This window comes from Macaca fascicularis, chromosome X (genome assembly GCF_037993035.2).
Source record: "Macaca fascicularis isolate 582-1 chromosome X, T2T-MFA8v1.1".
NCBI lineage: Eukaryota > Metazoa > Chordata > Mammalia > Primates > Cercopithecidae > Macaca > Macaca fascicularis.
The window spans coordinates 54,229,166-54,245,285 of NC_088395.1; the positions used below are offsets into that span (position 1 = coordinate 54,229,166).

The 16,120-nt window shown below is 39.7% G+C and overlaps 1 protein-coding gene across 10 annotated transcripts in view; it reads right to left on the reverse strand.

Annotated features, from left to right (window-relative positions):
* Positions 1-16,120, reverse strand: part of WNK3 (WNK lysine deficient protein kinase 3) — a 172,127-nt gene that overhangs the window by 60,445 nt on the left and 95,562 nt on the right. For all 10 annotated transcript variants that reach the window (XM_045384307.2, XM_005593675.4, XM_074029851.1 and 7 more), the window contains exons 11-13: positions 13,210-13,271; positions 9,372-9,519; positions 7,600-7,716 (exon numbers count right to left, since the gene is read on the reverse strand). In XM_045384307.2, the coding sequence (XP_045240242.2) occupies positions 7,600-7,716; positions 9,372-9,519; positions 13,210-13,271 (327 nt within the window). The remainder of the gene's footprint in view (positions 1-7,599; positions 7,717-9,371; positions 9,520-13,209; positions 13,272-16,120) is intronic.

The following is a 16,120-nucleotide window of genomic DNA, read 5'->3' on the forward strand; positions in this document are numbered from 1 at the left end:
TCCTGGCTAACACGGTGAAACCCCGTCTCTACTAAAAAAAATACAAAAAACTAGCCGGGCGATGTGGCGGACGCCTGTAGTCCCAGCTACTCGGGAGGCTGAGGCAGGAGAATGGCGTGAACCCGGGAGGCGGAGCTTGCAGTGAGCTGAGATCCGGCCACTGCACTCCAGCCTGGGCGGCAGAGCGAGACTCCGTCTCAAAAAAAAAAAAAAAAAAAAAAAAAAAAAAAACTAAATGAAACAATTACATACAAGATGTTAGATCAGTGGCTAACACATTAGAATTACAAGGGGAGGCCAACCTGGCTAATACTGTGAAACCCCGTCTCTACTAAAAATACAAAAAATTAGCCGGGTGTGGTGGCGGGCACCAGTAGTCCCAGCTACTTGGGAGGCTGAAGAAGGAGAATGGCGTGAACCTGGGAGGCGGAGCCTGCAGTGAGCCGAGATTGCACCACTGCACTCCAGACTGGGAGAGACAGCGAGACCCCATTTCAAAAAAAAAAAAAAAAGAATTACAAGGGGAGGGATACCCCATTTACCTTTACATCATTCTTACACATTGTATACCTACATCAAAATATCTCATATACCTCATAAATATATAAACTTTCTATGTACCCACAAAAATTTAAAAAAAAAAACAGAAAAAAAAAAAAAGAATTACCTGGGAGTTTAGCTTTTTCAAAGCCTGTTATCAAAAATAAAGATAATGGGGGGGTGGGGGCGGAGCAAGATGGCCAAACAGGATCAGCTCCAGTCTCCAGCTCCCAGCGCGAGCGACACGGAAGACAGGTGATTTCTGCATTATCAACTGAGGTACTAGGTTCATCTCACTGGGGAGTGCCGGACAGTCGGTGCTGGTCAGCTGTTGCAGCCCGACCAGCGAGAGCTGAAGCAGGGCGAGGCATCGCGTCACCTGGGAAGCGCAAGGGGGAAGGGAATCCCTTTTCCTAGCCAGGGGAACAGAGACACACAACACCTGGAAAATCGGGTAACTCCCACCCCAATACTGCGCTTTAAGCAAACGGGCACACCAGAAGATTATATCCTACACCTGGCCGGGAGGGTCCCACAGCCACGGAACCTTCCTCATTGCTAGCCCAGCAGTCTGCGATCTAACCGCAAGGCAGCGGTGAGGCTGGGGGAGGGGCGCCCGCCATTGCTGAAGCTTAAGTAGGTAAACAAAGCCCTGGGAAGATCGAACTGGGTGGAGCTCAAGGAGGCCTGCCAGTCTCTGTAGACTCCACCTCTGGGGACAGGGCACAGGTAAACAACAACAACAACAACAACAAAAAGCAGCAGAAACCTCTGCAGACGCAAGCAACTCTGTCTGACAGCTTTGAAGATAGCAGTGGATCTCCCAACACGGAGGTTGAGATCTGAGAACGGACAGACTGCCTGCTCAAGTGGGTCCCTGACCCCTGAGTAGCCTAACTGGGAGACATCCCCCACTAGGGGCAGACCGACACCCCACACCTCACATGGTGGAGTACACCCCTGAGAGGAAGCTTCCAAAGCAAGAATCAGACAGGTACACTCGCTGTTCAGCAGTATTCTATCTTCTGCAGCCTCTGCTGCTGACACCCAGGCAAACAGGGTCTGGAGTGGACCTCAAGCAATCTCCAACAGACCTACAGCTGAGAGTCCTGACTGTTAGAAGGAAAACTAACAAACAGGAAGGACACCCACACCAAAACCCCATCAGTACATCACCATCATCAAAGACCAGAGGCAGATAAAACCACAAAGATGGGGAAAAAGCAGGGCAGAAAAGCTGGAAATTCAAAAAATAAGAGCGCATCTTCCCCCTCCAAAGGAACGCAGCTCATCGCCAGCAACGGATCAAAGCTGGACGGAGAATGACTTTGACGAGATGAGAGAAGAAGGCTTCAGTCCATCAAACTTCTCAGAGCTAAAGGAGGAATTACGTACCCAGCGCAAAGAAACTAAAAAGCTTGAAAAAAGAGTGGAAGAATTGATAACCAGAATAATTAATGCAGAGAAGGCCACAAATGAACGGGCAGAGACGAAAACCATGACACGAGAAATACGTGACAAATGCACAAGCTTCAGTAACCAACTCGATCAACTGGAAGAAAGAGTATCAGCGATTGAGGATCAAATGAATGAAGTGAAGCGAGAAGAGAAATCTAAAGAAAAAAGAAGAAAAAGAAATGAACAAAGCCTGCAAGAAGTATGGGATTATGTAAAAAGACCAAATCTACGTCTGATTGGGGTGCCTGAAAGTGAGGGGGAAAATGGAACCAAGTTGGAAAACACTCTTCAGGATATCATCCAGGAGAACTTCCCCAACCTAGTAGGGCAGGCCAACATTCAAATCCAGGAAATACAGAGAATGCCACAAAGATACTCCTCGAGAAGAGCAACTCCAAGACACATAATTGCCAGATTCACCAAAGTTGAAATGAAGGAAAAAATCTTAAGGGCAGCCAGAGAGAAAGGTCGGGTTACCCACAAAGGGAAGCCCATCAGACTAACAGCAGATCTCTCGGCAGAAACTCTCCAAGCCAGAAGAGAGTGGGGGCTAATATTCAACATTCTTAAAGAAAAGAATTTTAAACCCAGAATTTCATATCCAGCCAAACTAAGTTTCATAAGTGAAGGAGAAATAAAATCCTTTACAGATAAGCAAATGCTTAGAGATTTTGTCACCACTAGGCCTGCCTTACAAGAGACCCTGAAGGAAGCACTAAACATGGAAAGGAACAACCGGTACCAGCCATTGCAAAAACATGCCAAAATGTAATGACCATCGAGGCTAGGAAGAAACTGCATCAACTAACGAGCAAAATAACCAGTTAATATTATAATGGCAGGATCAAGTTCATACATAACAATATTAACCTTAAATGTAAATGGACTAAATGCTCCAATTAAAAGACACAGACTGGCAAACTGGATAAAGAGTCAAGATCCATCAGTCTGCTATATTCAGGAGACCCATCTCACATGCAGAGACATACATAGGCTCAAAATAAAGGGATGGAGGAAGATCTACCAAGCAAATGGAGAACAAAAAAAAGCAGGGGTTGCAATACTAGTCTCTGATAAAACAGATTTTAAACCATCAAAGATCAAAAGAGACAAAGAAGGCCATTACATAATGGTAAAGGGATCAATTCAACAGGAAGAGCTAACTATCCTAAATATATATGCGCCCAATACAGGAGCACCCAGATTCATCAAGCAAGTCCTTAGAGACTTACAAAGAGACTTAGACTCCCATACAATACTAATGGGAGACTTCAACACCCCACTGTCAACATTAGACAGATCAACGAGACAGAAAGTTAACAAGGATATCCAGGAATTGAACTCATCTCTGCAGCAAGCAGACCTAATAGACATCTACAGAACTCTCCACCCCAAATCAACAGAATATACATTCTTCTCAGCACCACATCACACTTATTCCAAAATTGACCACATAATTGGAAGTAAAGCACTCCTCAGCAAATGTACAAGAACAGAAATTATAACAAACTGTCTCTCAGACCACAGTGCAATCAAACTAGAACTCAGGATTAAGAAACTCAATCAAAACCGCTCAACTACATGGAAACTGAATAACCTGCTCCTGAATGACTACTGGGTACACAACGAAATGAAGGCAGAAATAAAGATGTTCTTTGAAACCAATGAGAACAAAGATACAACATACCAGAATCTCTGGGACACATTTAAAGCAGTGTGTACAGGGAAATTTATAGCACTAAATGCCCACAAGAGAAAGCTGGAAAGATCTAAAATTGACACTCTAACATCACAATTAAAAGAACTAGAGAAGCAAGAGCAAACACATTCAAAAGCTAGCAGAAGGCAAGAAATAACTAAGATCAGAGCAGAACTGAAGGAGATAGAGACACAAAAAACCCTCCAAAAAATCAATGAATCCAGGAGTTGGTTTTTTTGAAAAGATCAACAAAATTGATAGACCACTAGCAAGACTAATAAAGAAGAAAAGAGAGAAGAATCAAATAGACGCAATAAAAAATGATAAAGGGGATATCACCACCGACCCCACAGAAATATAAACTACCATCAGAGAATACTATAAACACCTCTACGCAAATAAACTAGAAAATCTAGAAGAAATGGATAATTTCCTGGACACTTACACTCTCCCAAGACTAAACCAGGAAGAAGCTGAATCCCTGAATAGACCAATAGCAGGCTCTGAAATTGAGGCAATAATTAATAACCTACCAACCAAAAAAAGTCCAGGACCAGATGGATTCACAGCTGAATTCTACCAGAGGTACAAGGAGGAGCTGGTACCATTCCTTCTGAAACTATTCCAATCAATAGAAAAAGAGGGAATCCTCCCTAACTCATTTTATGAGGCCAACATCATCCTGATACCAAAGCCTGGCAGAGACACAACAAAAAAAGAGAATTTTAGATAATATCCCTGATGAACATCGATGCAAAAATCCTCAATAAAATACTGGCAAACTGGATCCAGCAGCACATCAAAAAGCTTATCCACCATGATCAAGTGGGCTTCATCCCTGGGATGCAAGGCTGGTTCAACATACGCAAATCAATAAACGTAATCCAGCATATAAACAGAACCAAAGACAAGAACCATATGATTATCTCAATAGATGCAGAAAAGGCCTTTGACAAAATTCAACAGCCCTTCATGCTAAAAACTCTCAATAAATTCGGTATTGATGGAATGTATCTCAAAATCATAAGAACTATTTATGACAAACCCACAGCCAATATCACACTGAATGGGCAAAAACTGGAAGCATTCCCTTTGAAAACTGGCACAAGAGAGGGATGCCCTCTCTCACCACTCCTATTCAACATAGTGTTGGAAGTTCTGGCTAGGGCAATCAGGCAAGAGAAAGAAATCAAGGGTATTCAGTTAGGAAAAGAAGAAGTCAAATTGTCCCTGTTTGCAGATGACATGATTGTATATTTAGAAAACCCCATTGTCTTAGCCCAAAATCTCCTTAAGCTGATAAGCAACTTCAGCAAAGTCTCAGGATACAAAATTAATGTGCAAAAATCACAAGCATTCTTATACACCAGTAACAGACAGACAGAGAGCCAAATCATGAATGAACTTCCATTCACAATTGCTTCAAAGAGAATAAAATACCTAGGAATCCAACTTACAAGGGATGTAAAGGACCTCTTCAAGGAGAACTACAAACCACTGCTCAGTGAAATAAAAGAGGACACAAACAAATGGAAGAACATACCATGCTCATGGATAGGAAGAATCAATATCGTAAAAATGGCCATACTGCCCAAGGTTATTTATAGATTCAATGCCATCCCCATCAAGCTACCAATGAGTTTCTTCACAGAATTGGAAAAAACTGCTTTAAAGTTCATATGGAACCAAAAAAGAGCCGGCATCTCCAAGACAATCCTAAGTCAAAAGAACAAAGCTGGAGGCATCACACTACCTGACTTCAAACTATACTACAAGGCTACAGTAACCAAAACAGCATGGTACTGGTACCAAAACAGAGATATAGACCAATGGAATAGAACAGAGTCCTCAGAAATAATACCACACATCTACAGCCATCTAATCTTTGATAAACCTGAGAGAAACAAGAAATGGGGAAAGGATTCCCTATTTAATAAATGGTGCTGGGAAAATTGGCTAGCCATAAGTAGAAAGCTGAAACTGGATCCTTTCCTTACTCCTTATACGAAAATTAATTCAAGATGGATTAGAGACTTAAATGTTAGACCTAATACCATAAAAACCCTAGAAGAAAACCTAGGTAATACCATTCAGGACATAAGCATGGGCGAGGACTTCATGTCTAAAACACCAAAAGCAACGGCAACAAAAGCCAAAATTGAAAAATGGGACCTAATTAAACTAAAGAGCTTCTGCACAGCAAAAGAAACTACCATCAAAGTGAACAGGCAACCTACAGAATGGGAGAAAAGTTTTGCAATCTACTCATCTGACAAAGGGCTAATATCCAGAACCTACAAAGAACTCAAACAAATTTACAAGAAAAAAACAAACCACCCCATCAAAAAGTGGGCAAAGGATATGAACAGACATTTCTCAAAAGAAGACATTCATACAGCCAACAGACACATGAAAAAATGCTCATCATCACTGGCCATCAGAGAAATGCAAATCAAAACCACAATGAGATACCATCTCACACCAGTTAGAATGCCAATCATTAAAAAATCAGGAAACAACAGGTGCTGGAGAGGATGTGGAGAAAGAGGAACACTTTTACACTGTTGGTGGGATTGTAAATTAGTTCAACCATTATGGAAAACAGTATGGCGATTCCTCAAGGATCTAGAACTAGAAGTACCATATGACCCAGCCATCCCATTACTGGGGATATACACAAAGGATTATAAATCATGCTGCTTTAAAGACACATGCACACGTATGTTTATTGCGGCACTATTCACAATAGCAAAGACTTGGAATCAACCCAAATGTCCATCAGTGACAGACTGGATTAAGAAAATGTGGCACATATACACCATGGAATACTATGCAGCCATAAAAAAGGATGAGTTTGTGTCCTTTGTAGGGACATGGATGCAGCTGGAAACCATCATTCTCAGCAAAGTATCACAAGAACAGAAAACCAAACACCACATGTTCTCACTCATAGGTGGGAACTGAACAATGAGATCACTTGGACTCGGGAAGGGGAACATTACACACCATGGCCTATCATGGGGATGGGGGAGTGGGGAGGGACTGCATTGGGAGTTATACCTGATGTAAATGATGAGTTGATGGGTGCTGACGAGTTGATGGGTGCAGCACACCAACATGGCACAAGTATACATATGTAACAAACCTGCACATTATGCACATGTACCCTAGAACTTAAAGTATAATTAAAAAACAAAAAGATAATAAAAGATAACTTTTTTTTGGGACAGGGTCTTGCTCTGCTGCCCAGGCTGGAATGCAGTGACATGATCATAGCTCACTACAGCCTCAATCCCCTGGGCTCAAGCAATCCTCCCCACCCAGCCTCCCAAAGTGCTGGGATTACAAGTGTGACCACCACATCTGGCATTTTTAAATTTTTTGTAAAGACAAGGTCTCACTCACTACATTGCCTAGGCTGTTCTTGAACTCCTGGGCTCAAGTGATCCTCCTGCCTAGGCCTCCCAAAGTGCTGGGATTACAGGCATGAGCCACTGTGCCCAGCAAAAAATAAACTGAAAAAAAAAAAAAATTACCTGGGGAGCTTTACAAACTATTGATGCTTGGGCCTCACCTGCAAATATTCTGATTTAATCAAGGGACCAGGCAATACAATTGTTTTTAAAAAGCTTGTCAAGTGATTTTCACATGCACTCAGAGATAAGAACCATTTATCTATATTATCTCTAAATGAAACCTCCGCATATTTTCCAGATAAATATACTGAAACCGGAGGAGATGCAGTGATTTACACTTGATGATAACCCAATTTAGATCTGTACAAACTTTTAAAACTAATCGTACTCTTTAAAAAATGATGGCTCAAAATAAATGGAGACAGAATTATAGGGGAAAAAAGACAGAATGCTGAAGGGAAGATAATTTAGTCTTACTATACTTACCATATAGTCTGCAATATCCTCTGGCACATCACCATCAACATCAAACTTGAAGGTGACCATCTTGTTGTTGTGTGTCTCCAGCTGACACTCTACCATGTTATCTCCAGAGGTTGATACCTGAGTACAAACATTTCACTGGTTTAAGAGTCAGTCACTGTCTTTTCTTTGCAAATTGTGCAGGGAACATCTACACTAGTTCACATACAATATATGTGGAAAATGGCTTAAATAGTTCAGAATCTAAAAAGACTATGTTTTCCCTTGGTGGAATACCATCTAAACAGCCATTCTATGACCAATCTAACAGGTTCAAGTTACTCAGTAAAAAATAAGTTATAAATGTGATCCTGTGGTAAAGAAAACAATACAACTTTTATAAGAAAGCAAAAAAAAGTTATAAGTCACTAGAGCTATCTGCAATGCAAAGATTTAAATTTAATAATTCATTTCCAAAATTCTCTTAATCTATAAATTGACTAAGCAAAAGAAGAGGCACTGCGAATGGAAATGTAAACTGGATCAATCTTTATGGACAGCAATCTAGCAACATATATCTTGAAATTTTAAAAATCTTCATATTTTGACCCATGAGTCCGACTCCTATGGATCTAATAAGGAAATAATCAGGAATAGATACAAAGATGTATGTTCAAGGATTTTGTTGCAAAGATATACAGACAGCCAAAAAGAGTAAAAGACAGCAAGTTAGAAAAAGGACAGACTGGGAAAAAGATGGAAAGAAAGAACATAAACCAAGAACATAGGGAATGATTAAGTTATTTCTCTGTATAAGCAGCTATTTAATATAGCCATTTAAAATGTCATGTTATCGAAAAATTAATGATACAGAAAAGCATACATGATATATTAGGTTTTTAAAAATACAGGATATAAAATTATATATAGGTTGAAGCAGTCAACTGAAATGTACATCATGTTGGTTAGAGATATGGGCTTTAAAGTCTGATTTAGGTTCAGATCTGACATTATCACTTGCTAGTTGAGTGATCTTAGGCAAATTACTTTGCTCCTCTGATTTTTTTTGTTTTTTTTTCAGATGGAGTTTTGTTCTTGTTGTCCAGGCTGGAGTGCAATGGCACCATCTCGGTTCACCACAACATCCTGTCTCAGCCTCCCGAGTAGCTGGGATTACAGGCATGCACCACCATGCCCAGCTAATTTTTGTATTTTTAATAGAGATGGGATTTTATCATATTGGTCAGGCTGGTCTCAAACTCCTGGCCTCAGATGATCCACCGGCCTCGGCCTCCCAAAGTGCTGGGATTACAGGAGTGAGCCACTGTGCCCGGCCCACTCCTCTGATCTTTAGTATCTTCATTTGTAAAGATGAGTATACACTACGACCTATCATACAGGGTTATTGAAGGATTAAATGATAAAATGCATGGATAACATTTAGGGTGCCTACCACAAAAGAACTCAGTAGATTTTTGCTGCGATTACTAGTGCTATTACAACCTTAATAATGTAAAACACTACATGTACATACAGGAAAAAGAGAGAAAAACAAACTAAAACATTAATAGGAGCTATCTCTGAATGGTGGTTACAAGTGGATTTTATTTTCTTTCTTATATTTCCTAAGTTTAACAATGAACACATAATACTCGTATTGGAAAGTCTGTAACGGAGAGAAGGTTAGTTTAGAGAGGGTTTCACAATATTCTACAACTCACTTCTGTAGCACTGCCCCTCTCTGACCCTCCAGACCTCTATATGTACTCTTAACCAAACCATATTTACAAACTGACCTGAAGGACGGTAAGCTGAAATTTAGTCCCCTTCTCTGGTCGGGGACAGGAAGCTCTTCTCTGTTTGATCCGATCCTGTTTGCCATTTCCACTTGGGTTATCAGGGCTACTGATGTTTTCCTTCATAGTTGCCACATCTTGATTCAAGCTAGCAATATTTTTAAAAAAGTAACTCATTCCAGTCTTGACAGTAAAATTCTAAGAAAAACTCCCAATTATAAAACCATAAATAATGAGTTTAAGAAAAATTAATAAATACTACAATCTTTTTAAAAGTTATGACTGCACAACTCTGTGAATATACTAAAAGCCATTAAATTACGCACTTTAAATGGTGTATGATTTATATTTCAATAAAGCTTTTTCAAAAAGCTGAAAAATTAAGATCACACTGTATTTATTTAGCAAACATCTCAGTGATGAGAATGAAAGAAAAACACTGCCAGTGATAGACCTCTGTGAAACCTTTTATCATGGGGTGCTCTTGATCGGTTTTATCTTGTTTGTTTAGGGGTTACTTTATTTATATCTTCAAATAAAACTTCTAAAACCAAAACAAATTATCACTCAAAATATACCTGTTTATGTAATGAACTCAACAGGGTAGACCAGGTATGGGAGACAAGAATAGTGTTCTGCAGGAGGCAGAACAAGAAATGAAAATGAATGATATAAAAAGAGCTCAACATTATTCATTCTAATTAGTTACATTTTACAGGTCTACATCAATATTATTATGAAAGGGGAGGCTACCTTTTAGTTTATCTGTGTCAAAGGCATTTTTCAGGTTTTTCTTTAAACTCAAACATATTTCAATAAAAAAATTTCAATAAACACATTTGGAATTTAAATTACAAGCTCTAAGTTTCAGATATCTTTTTGAAACAGGTATCTTTCAAATTAATTTAAGCAAGTTATTTCTCCTAAAAACAACTCATGAAGCATCTATATATAAATGTACAAGAAGAGATAAAAATAACTCCTAAATTTTTTATGTCCATATGACAAAGAATTTGCATAAATGTAAGTAGTGGAAGAAGATACATTAATACTGCCCTTAAGAGATTTTTAAATACACAGAGAAATGGCAGTAACAAGTAATCAGAGGATAAAAGGAATATAATTTTAGCCAATGGGCTATATCATTCACATTCCAAAGTTACTTAACACACCAGTTTAGGGTTTGGGACAAGATGGCAGAAACTCAACTTTCCCTGCTCCTCCCCTCTAAGTACAGCTAAAAGTTCTAGAAATAATGTAGTGGACAATGACAGGAGGGCACAGAAGAGTGAAAAGATGAAAGTGGACTGGCTAGGGACCCCCAGGACTTGAGGAATATCATAGCAACTTGGTATCTTCCAATTACCCACCCAGTGAATAAAGGCAGTACAGGCAGTGTCTCCCAATTCCCAGTCCAGAGGCAAAGGCAGCCCAAGCCCAGTGTCTCCTGATCCCCAACCCAGCAACAGAAGCGGACTTAAGTAGGCCCTGTCCTTCCCCAGTGGCACTGGTAGGGGCCCCACCAGTAAGTAGAGCATAGCCTGTAGAGCAGACCTGGGGGAGCAGGCCTAGGGAAGCACTCTCCACCTCTTGGCCCAGCAGTGGGGGCCAGGGGGTCCAGGTGAACAAAACAAACCAGAATAGCAGCACTGTAAGGATTTTGAAAACTAAATTGTCATCAGAATCATGGCCCACAAAAGCAGGCCAGAACCTATGCATCTAAACAAGAGTGATTGCTTGCTAACATAGAAAATTTCAATAGGCCGGGCATGGTGGCTCATGCCTATAATCCCAACACTTTGAGAGGCTGAGGTGGGCAGATCACCTGAGGTCAGGAGTTTGAGACCAGCCTGGCCAACATGGCGAAACCCTGTCTCTACTAAAGTAAGTTAGCTGGGCATGGTGGCATGTGCCTGTAATCCCAGCTACTCAGGAGGCTGAGGTAGGAGAATCGCTTGAACCCGGGAGGCGGAGGCTGCAGTGAGCCAAGATCACTCCACTGCATTCCAGTCTGGGCAACAGAGTAAGACTCCATCTCAAAAAAAAAAAAAAAAAAAAAGACTTAAATAGGATCTACAGTCACCTGACATAATATCCAAATGCCCAGGAGACAAATGAAAATAAACTCCTTTGTCATACCCCAAAAACTAGAAAAATTACAACTTGAATGCAAAAAGGTAATCAACAGATGCCAACACCAAGATGAGTCAGTTATTGAAATCATCTAATAAGAATACGATGGGCCGGGCGCAGTGGCTCAAGCCTGTAATCCCAGCACTTTGGGAGGCCGAGGCGGGTGGATCACGAGGTCAGGAGATCGAGACTATCCTGGCTAACATGGTGAAACCCCGTCTCTACTAAAAATACAAAAAACTAGCCGGGCGTGGTGGCGGGCGCCTGTAGTCTCAGCTACTTGGGAGGCTGAGGCGGGAGAATGGCGTGAACCCGGGAGGCGGAGCTTGCAGTGAGCCGAGATCACGCCACTGCACTCCAGCCTGGGAGACACAGCGAGACTCCGTCTCAAAAAAAAAAAAAAAAAAGAATACGATGAGGCCAGGCACTGTGGCGCACGCCTATAATCCCAGCACTCGGGAGGCCGAGGCGGGTAGATCATTTGAGGTCAGGAGTTCGAGACCAGCCTGGCCAACATGGTGAAACCCCATATCTACTAAAAATACAAAAATTAGCCAGGCGTGGTGGTGGGAGACTGTAATCCCAGCTACTTGGGAGGCTGAGGCACAAGAATCACTGGAACCCAGGAGGTGGAGGTTGCAGTGAGCCGAAATCTTGCCACTGCACTCCAGCCTGGGCAATAGAGTGAGACTCCATCTCAAAAAAAAAAAAAAAAAAAAAGAATAAGATGAATCAGATATTGGAATTATCTAACAAGAATTTTATTTATTTATTTAGACAGAGTCTCACTTTGTCACCCGGGTTGGAGTACAGTGGTGTAATGTTAGCTCACTGCAACCTCTGCCTCCTGGATTCAAGCAATCCCCCAGCCCCAGCCTCCCAAGTAGCTGGGATTACAGGTGTGCACCACCATACCTGGCTAAATTTTGTATTTTTAGTAGAGACAGGGTTTCACCATGTTGGCTGGGCTGGTCTTGAACTCCTGACCTCAAGTGATCTGCCTGTCTTGGCCTCCCAAAGTGCTAGGATTACAGGTGTGAGCCATTGTACCCGGACTCTGACAAGAATTTTAAAGCAGCTATCATCAAAATGCTTCAATAAGCAATCACGAATAATCTTGAGGCAAATGAAAAAACCAAAATCTTATAAAAGAAATAGAAGATTTTAAGAAGAACCACATAGAAAGTATAGCACCAAACAATCACAGAAAAAAAAAAAAAACCTCACTAAATAGGCATAATAGTAGAATGAATAGGACAAAGGAAACAATCAATGAACTTGAAGATAGAACAATAAAAACTATCCAATCAATATTTTATACAGAAAAATACTAGTTTTCAAGTACTAAATAATAATACAATTAAATATCTAGTTGTAATTTATTTCTTTAGATTAGCTAGAATTCTACTCTAAACTCTATTGTTTCTTCCTTCCTTAACCCTTTACCAGCTTTTCCTAGAACAGAAGGGTATAAATAAACACAATAAGAAAATGAACAATTAATTTCACAATCCATATGATCCCTACTAACATAAAAAAGCAAAACACAAATCTAGTAATATTTTTATTAAACATCTTTATTAAACATTCACACAAGTACAAGAATACAGAAGCTTCTCTAGTCAGGATGCACTAAGCACCTAATGAGTACACAAACTTCAGCATATCCTCATTGTTCTCATGGTACTAATTTGAAGATACTTACCTTCGAACTAAATCTGGTTTTAGAAGAGCTGCTTGTTCAACTCCAACTGGTTGGGATACAGGCTGTAAACAGTACAGACAAAAAACTTGCTATGATAACAGTAAAATTCAAGCTAAATATACAATTTGTTACTATTCAGAAAACATGATAGTTTTGGTTACCTTGCAAACCTGGTAGAATATCTATGTTATTGGATGTCTGCATCAATCCTATTATTAACATTATTACCAAAGATAAATAAAATTTAACAATACACCAAGTACATCTTATAAATGAAGATTTTTCATTTGAAAAAGTTAGCGCTGTTATATGTACTTTTGTTTGAGTTATTTTTCAATGGAAGACACTACTACTGAGCTTCCAGTCCTAGTTGTAAAACTACTACTTAAGAGAAGAGTTACTACCACTCTACAAGAAGATAAATCAATGACTCAGGCATTAACTTAATGTGTAGTCTGTCTGTCTCGCATCTCTTTTCTCTAGATGATTTCAACTATCCCTTCAAGGAATTAGTATTCAGCAGCTGCAACATTGGCTTCCAGGAGAAAAGTGTTTAAGCTCTTAATAGGACAAACACCAATTCTACTGGAAAATAATTTTACATTTACCTAATCCATCCTCTACGCACTGCCACTAGTGATAGCAGAGTGATCTTAGAATGCAAATCTAACAAAATTGATAATTTCCTTACCCAGTTTATACCCTATATGATGGCTCCTTATCTTCTGTAAGATTAAGGTCCTTCAGATGGCAAATAATGTTCTCAATGAACTGGCCTGTACCTGATTATCCAGCCTTATCTCTCTGTTTGAAGCCACACTAAACTGTAGCTCCTCTGTATAAATTAGGCTCTTCTGCATACTGTGACTCTACTTATATTCCTCCACTTCCCTAAACTATTTCAAACTATTTCATCATTCTAATGAACCCATACTGAGAAATTTTTTCCTGGATAAATTAGACTAGCTTCTAATTATAGATTAGATAATTAGCTCTTTAACATAATCACTGTTTAAACACTGAGAGCAAATATTTCAGCAAATAGTTTTTTTTGTATACTTAAGATTCAACAAAATGTATGTGATTTAACTAATGTTTGTATAGTCCCAGTAAGTTGGAACAGTAACATGGCATCCTAATGCATAAATCCAGAGACAAGTGTATGTACTAAGCAAAGAGAAACAAAACATAGTTATTATATAACAATATGGAATCATATTTTATAATCACTTGCAATTATTAATGGGGTTATTAATGCTACTTTGTGCTAGTGCTCAGAATCATGGCTAATGTTTGGTTTATCCGCCATCATATCTGATAGCTACAAGTCAAGCTCTGTCATAATATTTCTAAGGGTTTCAAAATTAATATTTACAAATAGGTGCTGGGCCATTTTTGCAGATGTCTTTCAAATTTAATGAAATGTTTCATTTTTACTTTCATTTGTTTGTTTTATGTTTTGAGATGGAGGCTCGCTCTGTCACCCAGGCTGGAGTGCAGTGGTGTGATCTCAGCTCACTGCAACCTCCACCTCCTAGGTTCAAGCGATTCTCCTGTCTGAGCCGCCAAGTAGCTGGGACTACAGGTGCGTACCACCACACCTGTATTTTTTTTTTCTTGTATTTTTAGTAGAGATGGGGTTTCACCATGTTGGCCAGGCTGGTCTCGAACTCCTGACTTCAAGTGATCCACCTGCCTTGGTCTCCCAAAGTGCTGGGATTACAACCGTGAGCCACCACGCCTGCCCCATTTTTACTTTTGTTTAAAACTGCAGTCAGTCCTTTTTATCTGTGGATTCCGCATCCGTGGATTCCCCATCCATGGATTCAGCCAATCTTGGATTGAAAATGTAATATTCTGGCTGGGCATGGTGGCTCACACCTGTAATCCCAGCACTTTGGGAGGCCAAGACAAGAGGACTGCTTGAGCCCAGGAGTTTGAAGTTACAGCGACCTATGATTACACCACTGTAGCCCAGCCTGGGCAACAGAGCAAGACCCTGTCTTAAAAAAAGAAAAAGAAAAAGACAAGACAGTATTTTCAGGATTCAGAACCCTTGGATATGGAGGGCTGACTTCATGTGTGTGATTCCACAGGGCCAACTGTAGGGCTTAGCATCCTTGGATTTTGGTATCCAAGAAAAGTCCTGGAACCAATCCCCTACAGATACCAAGGGACGATTGTACTGTAGTGTTGCATATTGATATAATGGTGACCTACCCTAAGATTATCAGATTTGAGGCTTGGTAAGTCTGTTTGTACAAAGTTGAATTTATTTTTTTCTTATTACCAAAGCAAGATGAATATAGATAAGCTTGTTTAACACCTTGGTGTATATTCTTTGAGACCATTTTCTGTACACACACACACACACACACACACACACACACATGTTTTTAATGTAATCATAATGTATGTACTCTTTTATAATCTTCTTTTTACTTAAAACATCTTAAGTGTTTAAGCACATGTTAAGGGCTACATAATATCCTTTAGTATAAACATACCATTATTTATTTAATGGCGCAAGTAAGGGAGACAAACATCTAATTTTTTTGCTATTTGCAACTGTATTTCATATTGTGAGGAACATTCTTGTAGCCAAATCTTTGTATGCATTCTTAATTATTTCTTTGGAAGCCTTTCTAAAAATGGAATTGCTAGACATTTTTAAGGCTTGATATATATTGCCAAATTGCTCTTCAGAAAGGTCTAACCAGTTTACAGTCCTACTAGATGTTTGTGAAAGTATCCATTTTCCTCTACATTTGGTATTTGCTATCCTATAAAAATGTTTAATTATTAAATGTATATAACATTATAAAATGTAGGAAAATGGGAAAAATCACCTAGAATGCTGTTTTCCTAACATGGCTGTGATTATAATATTTGCTATAATATTATAGGCTTT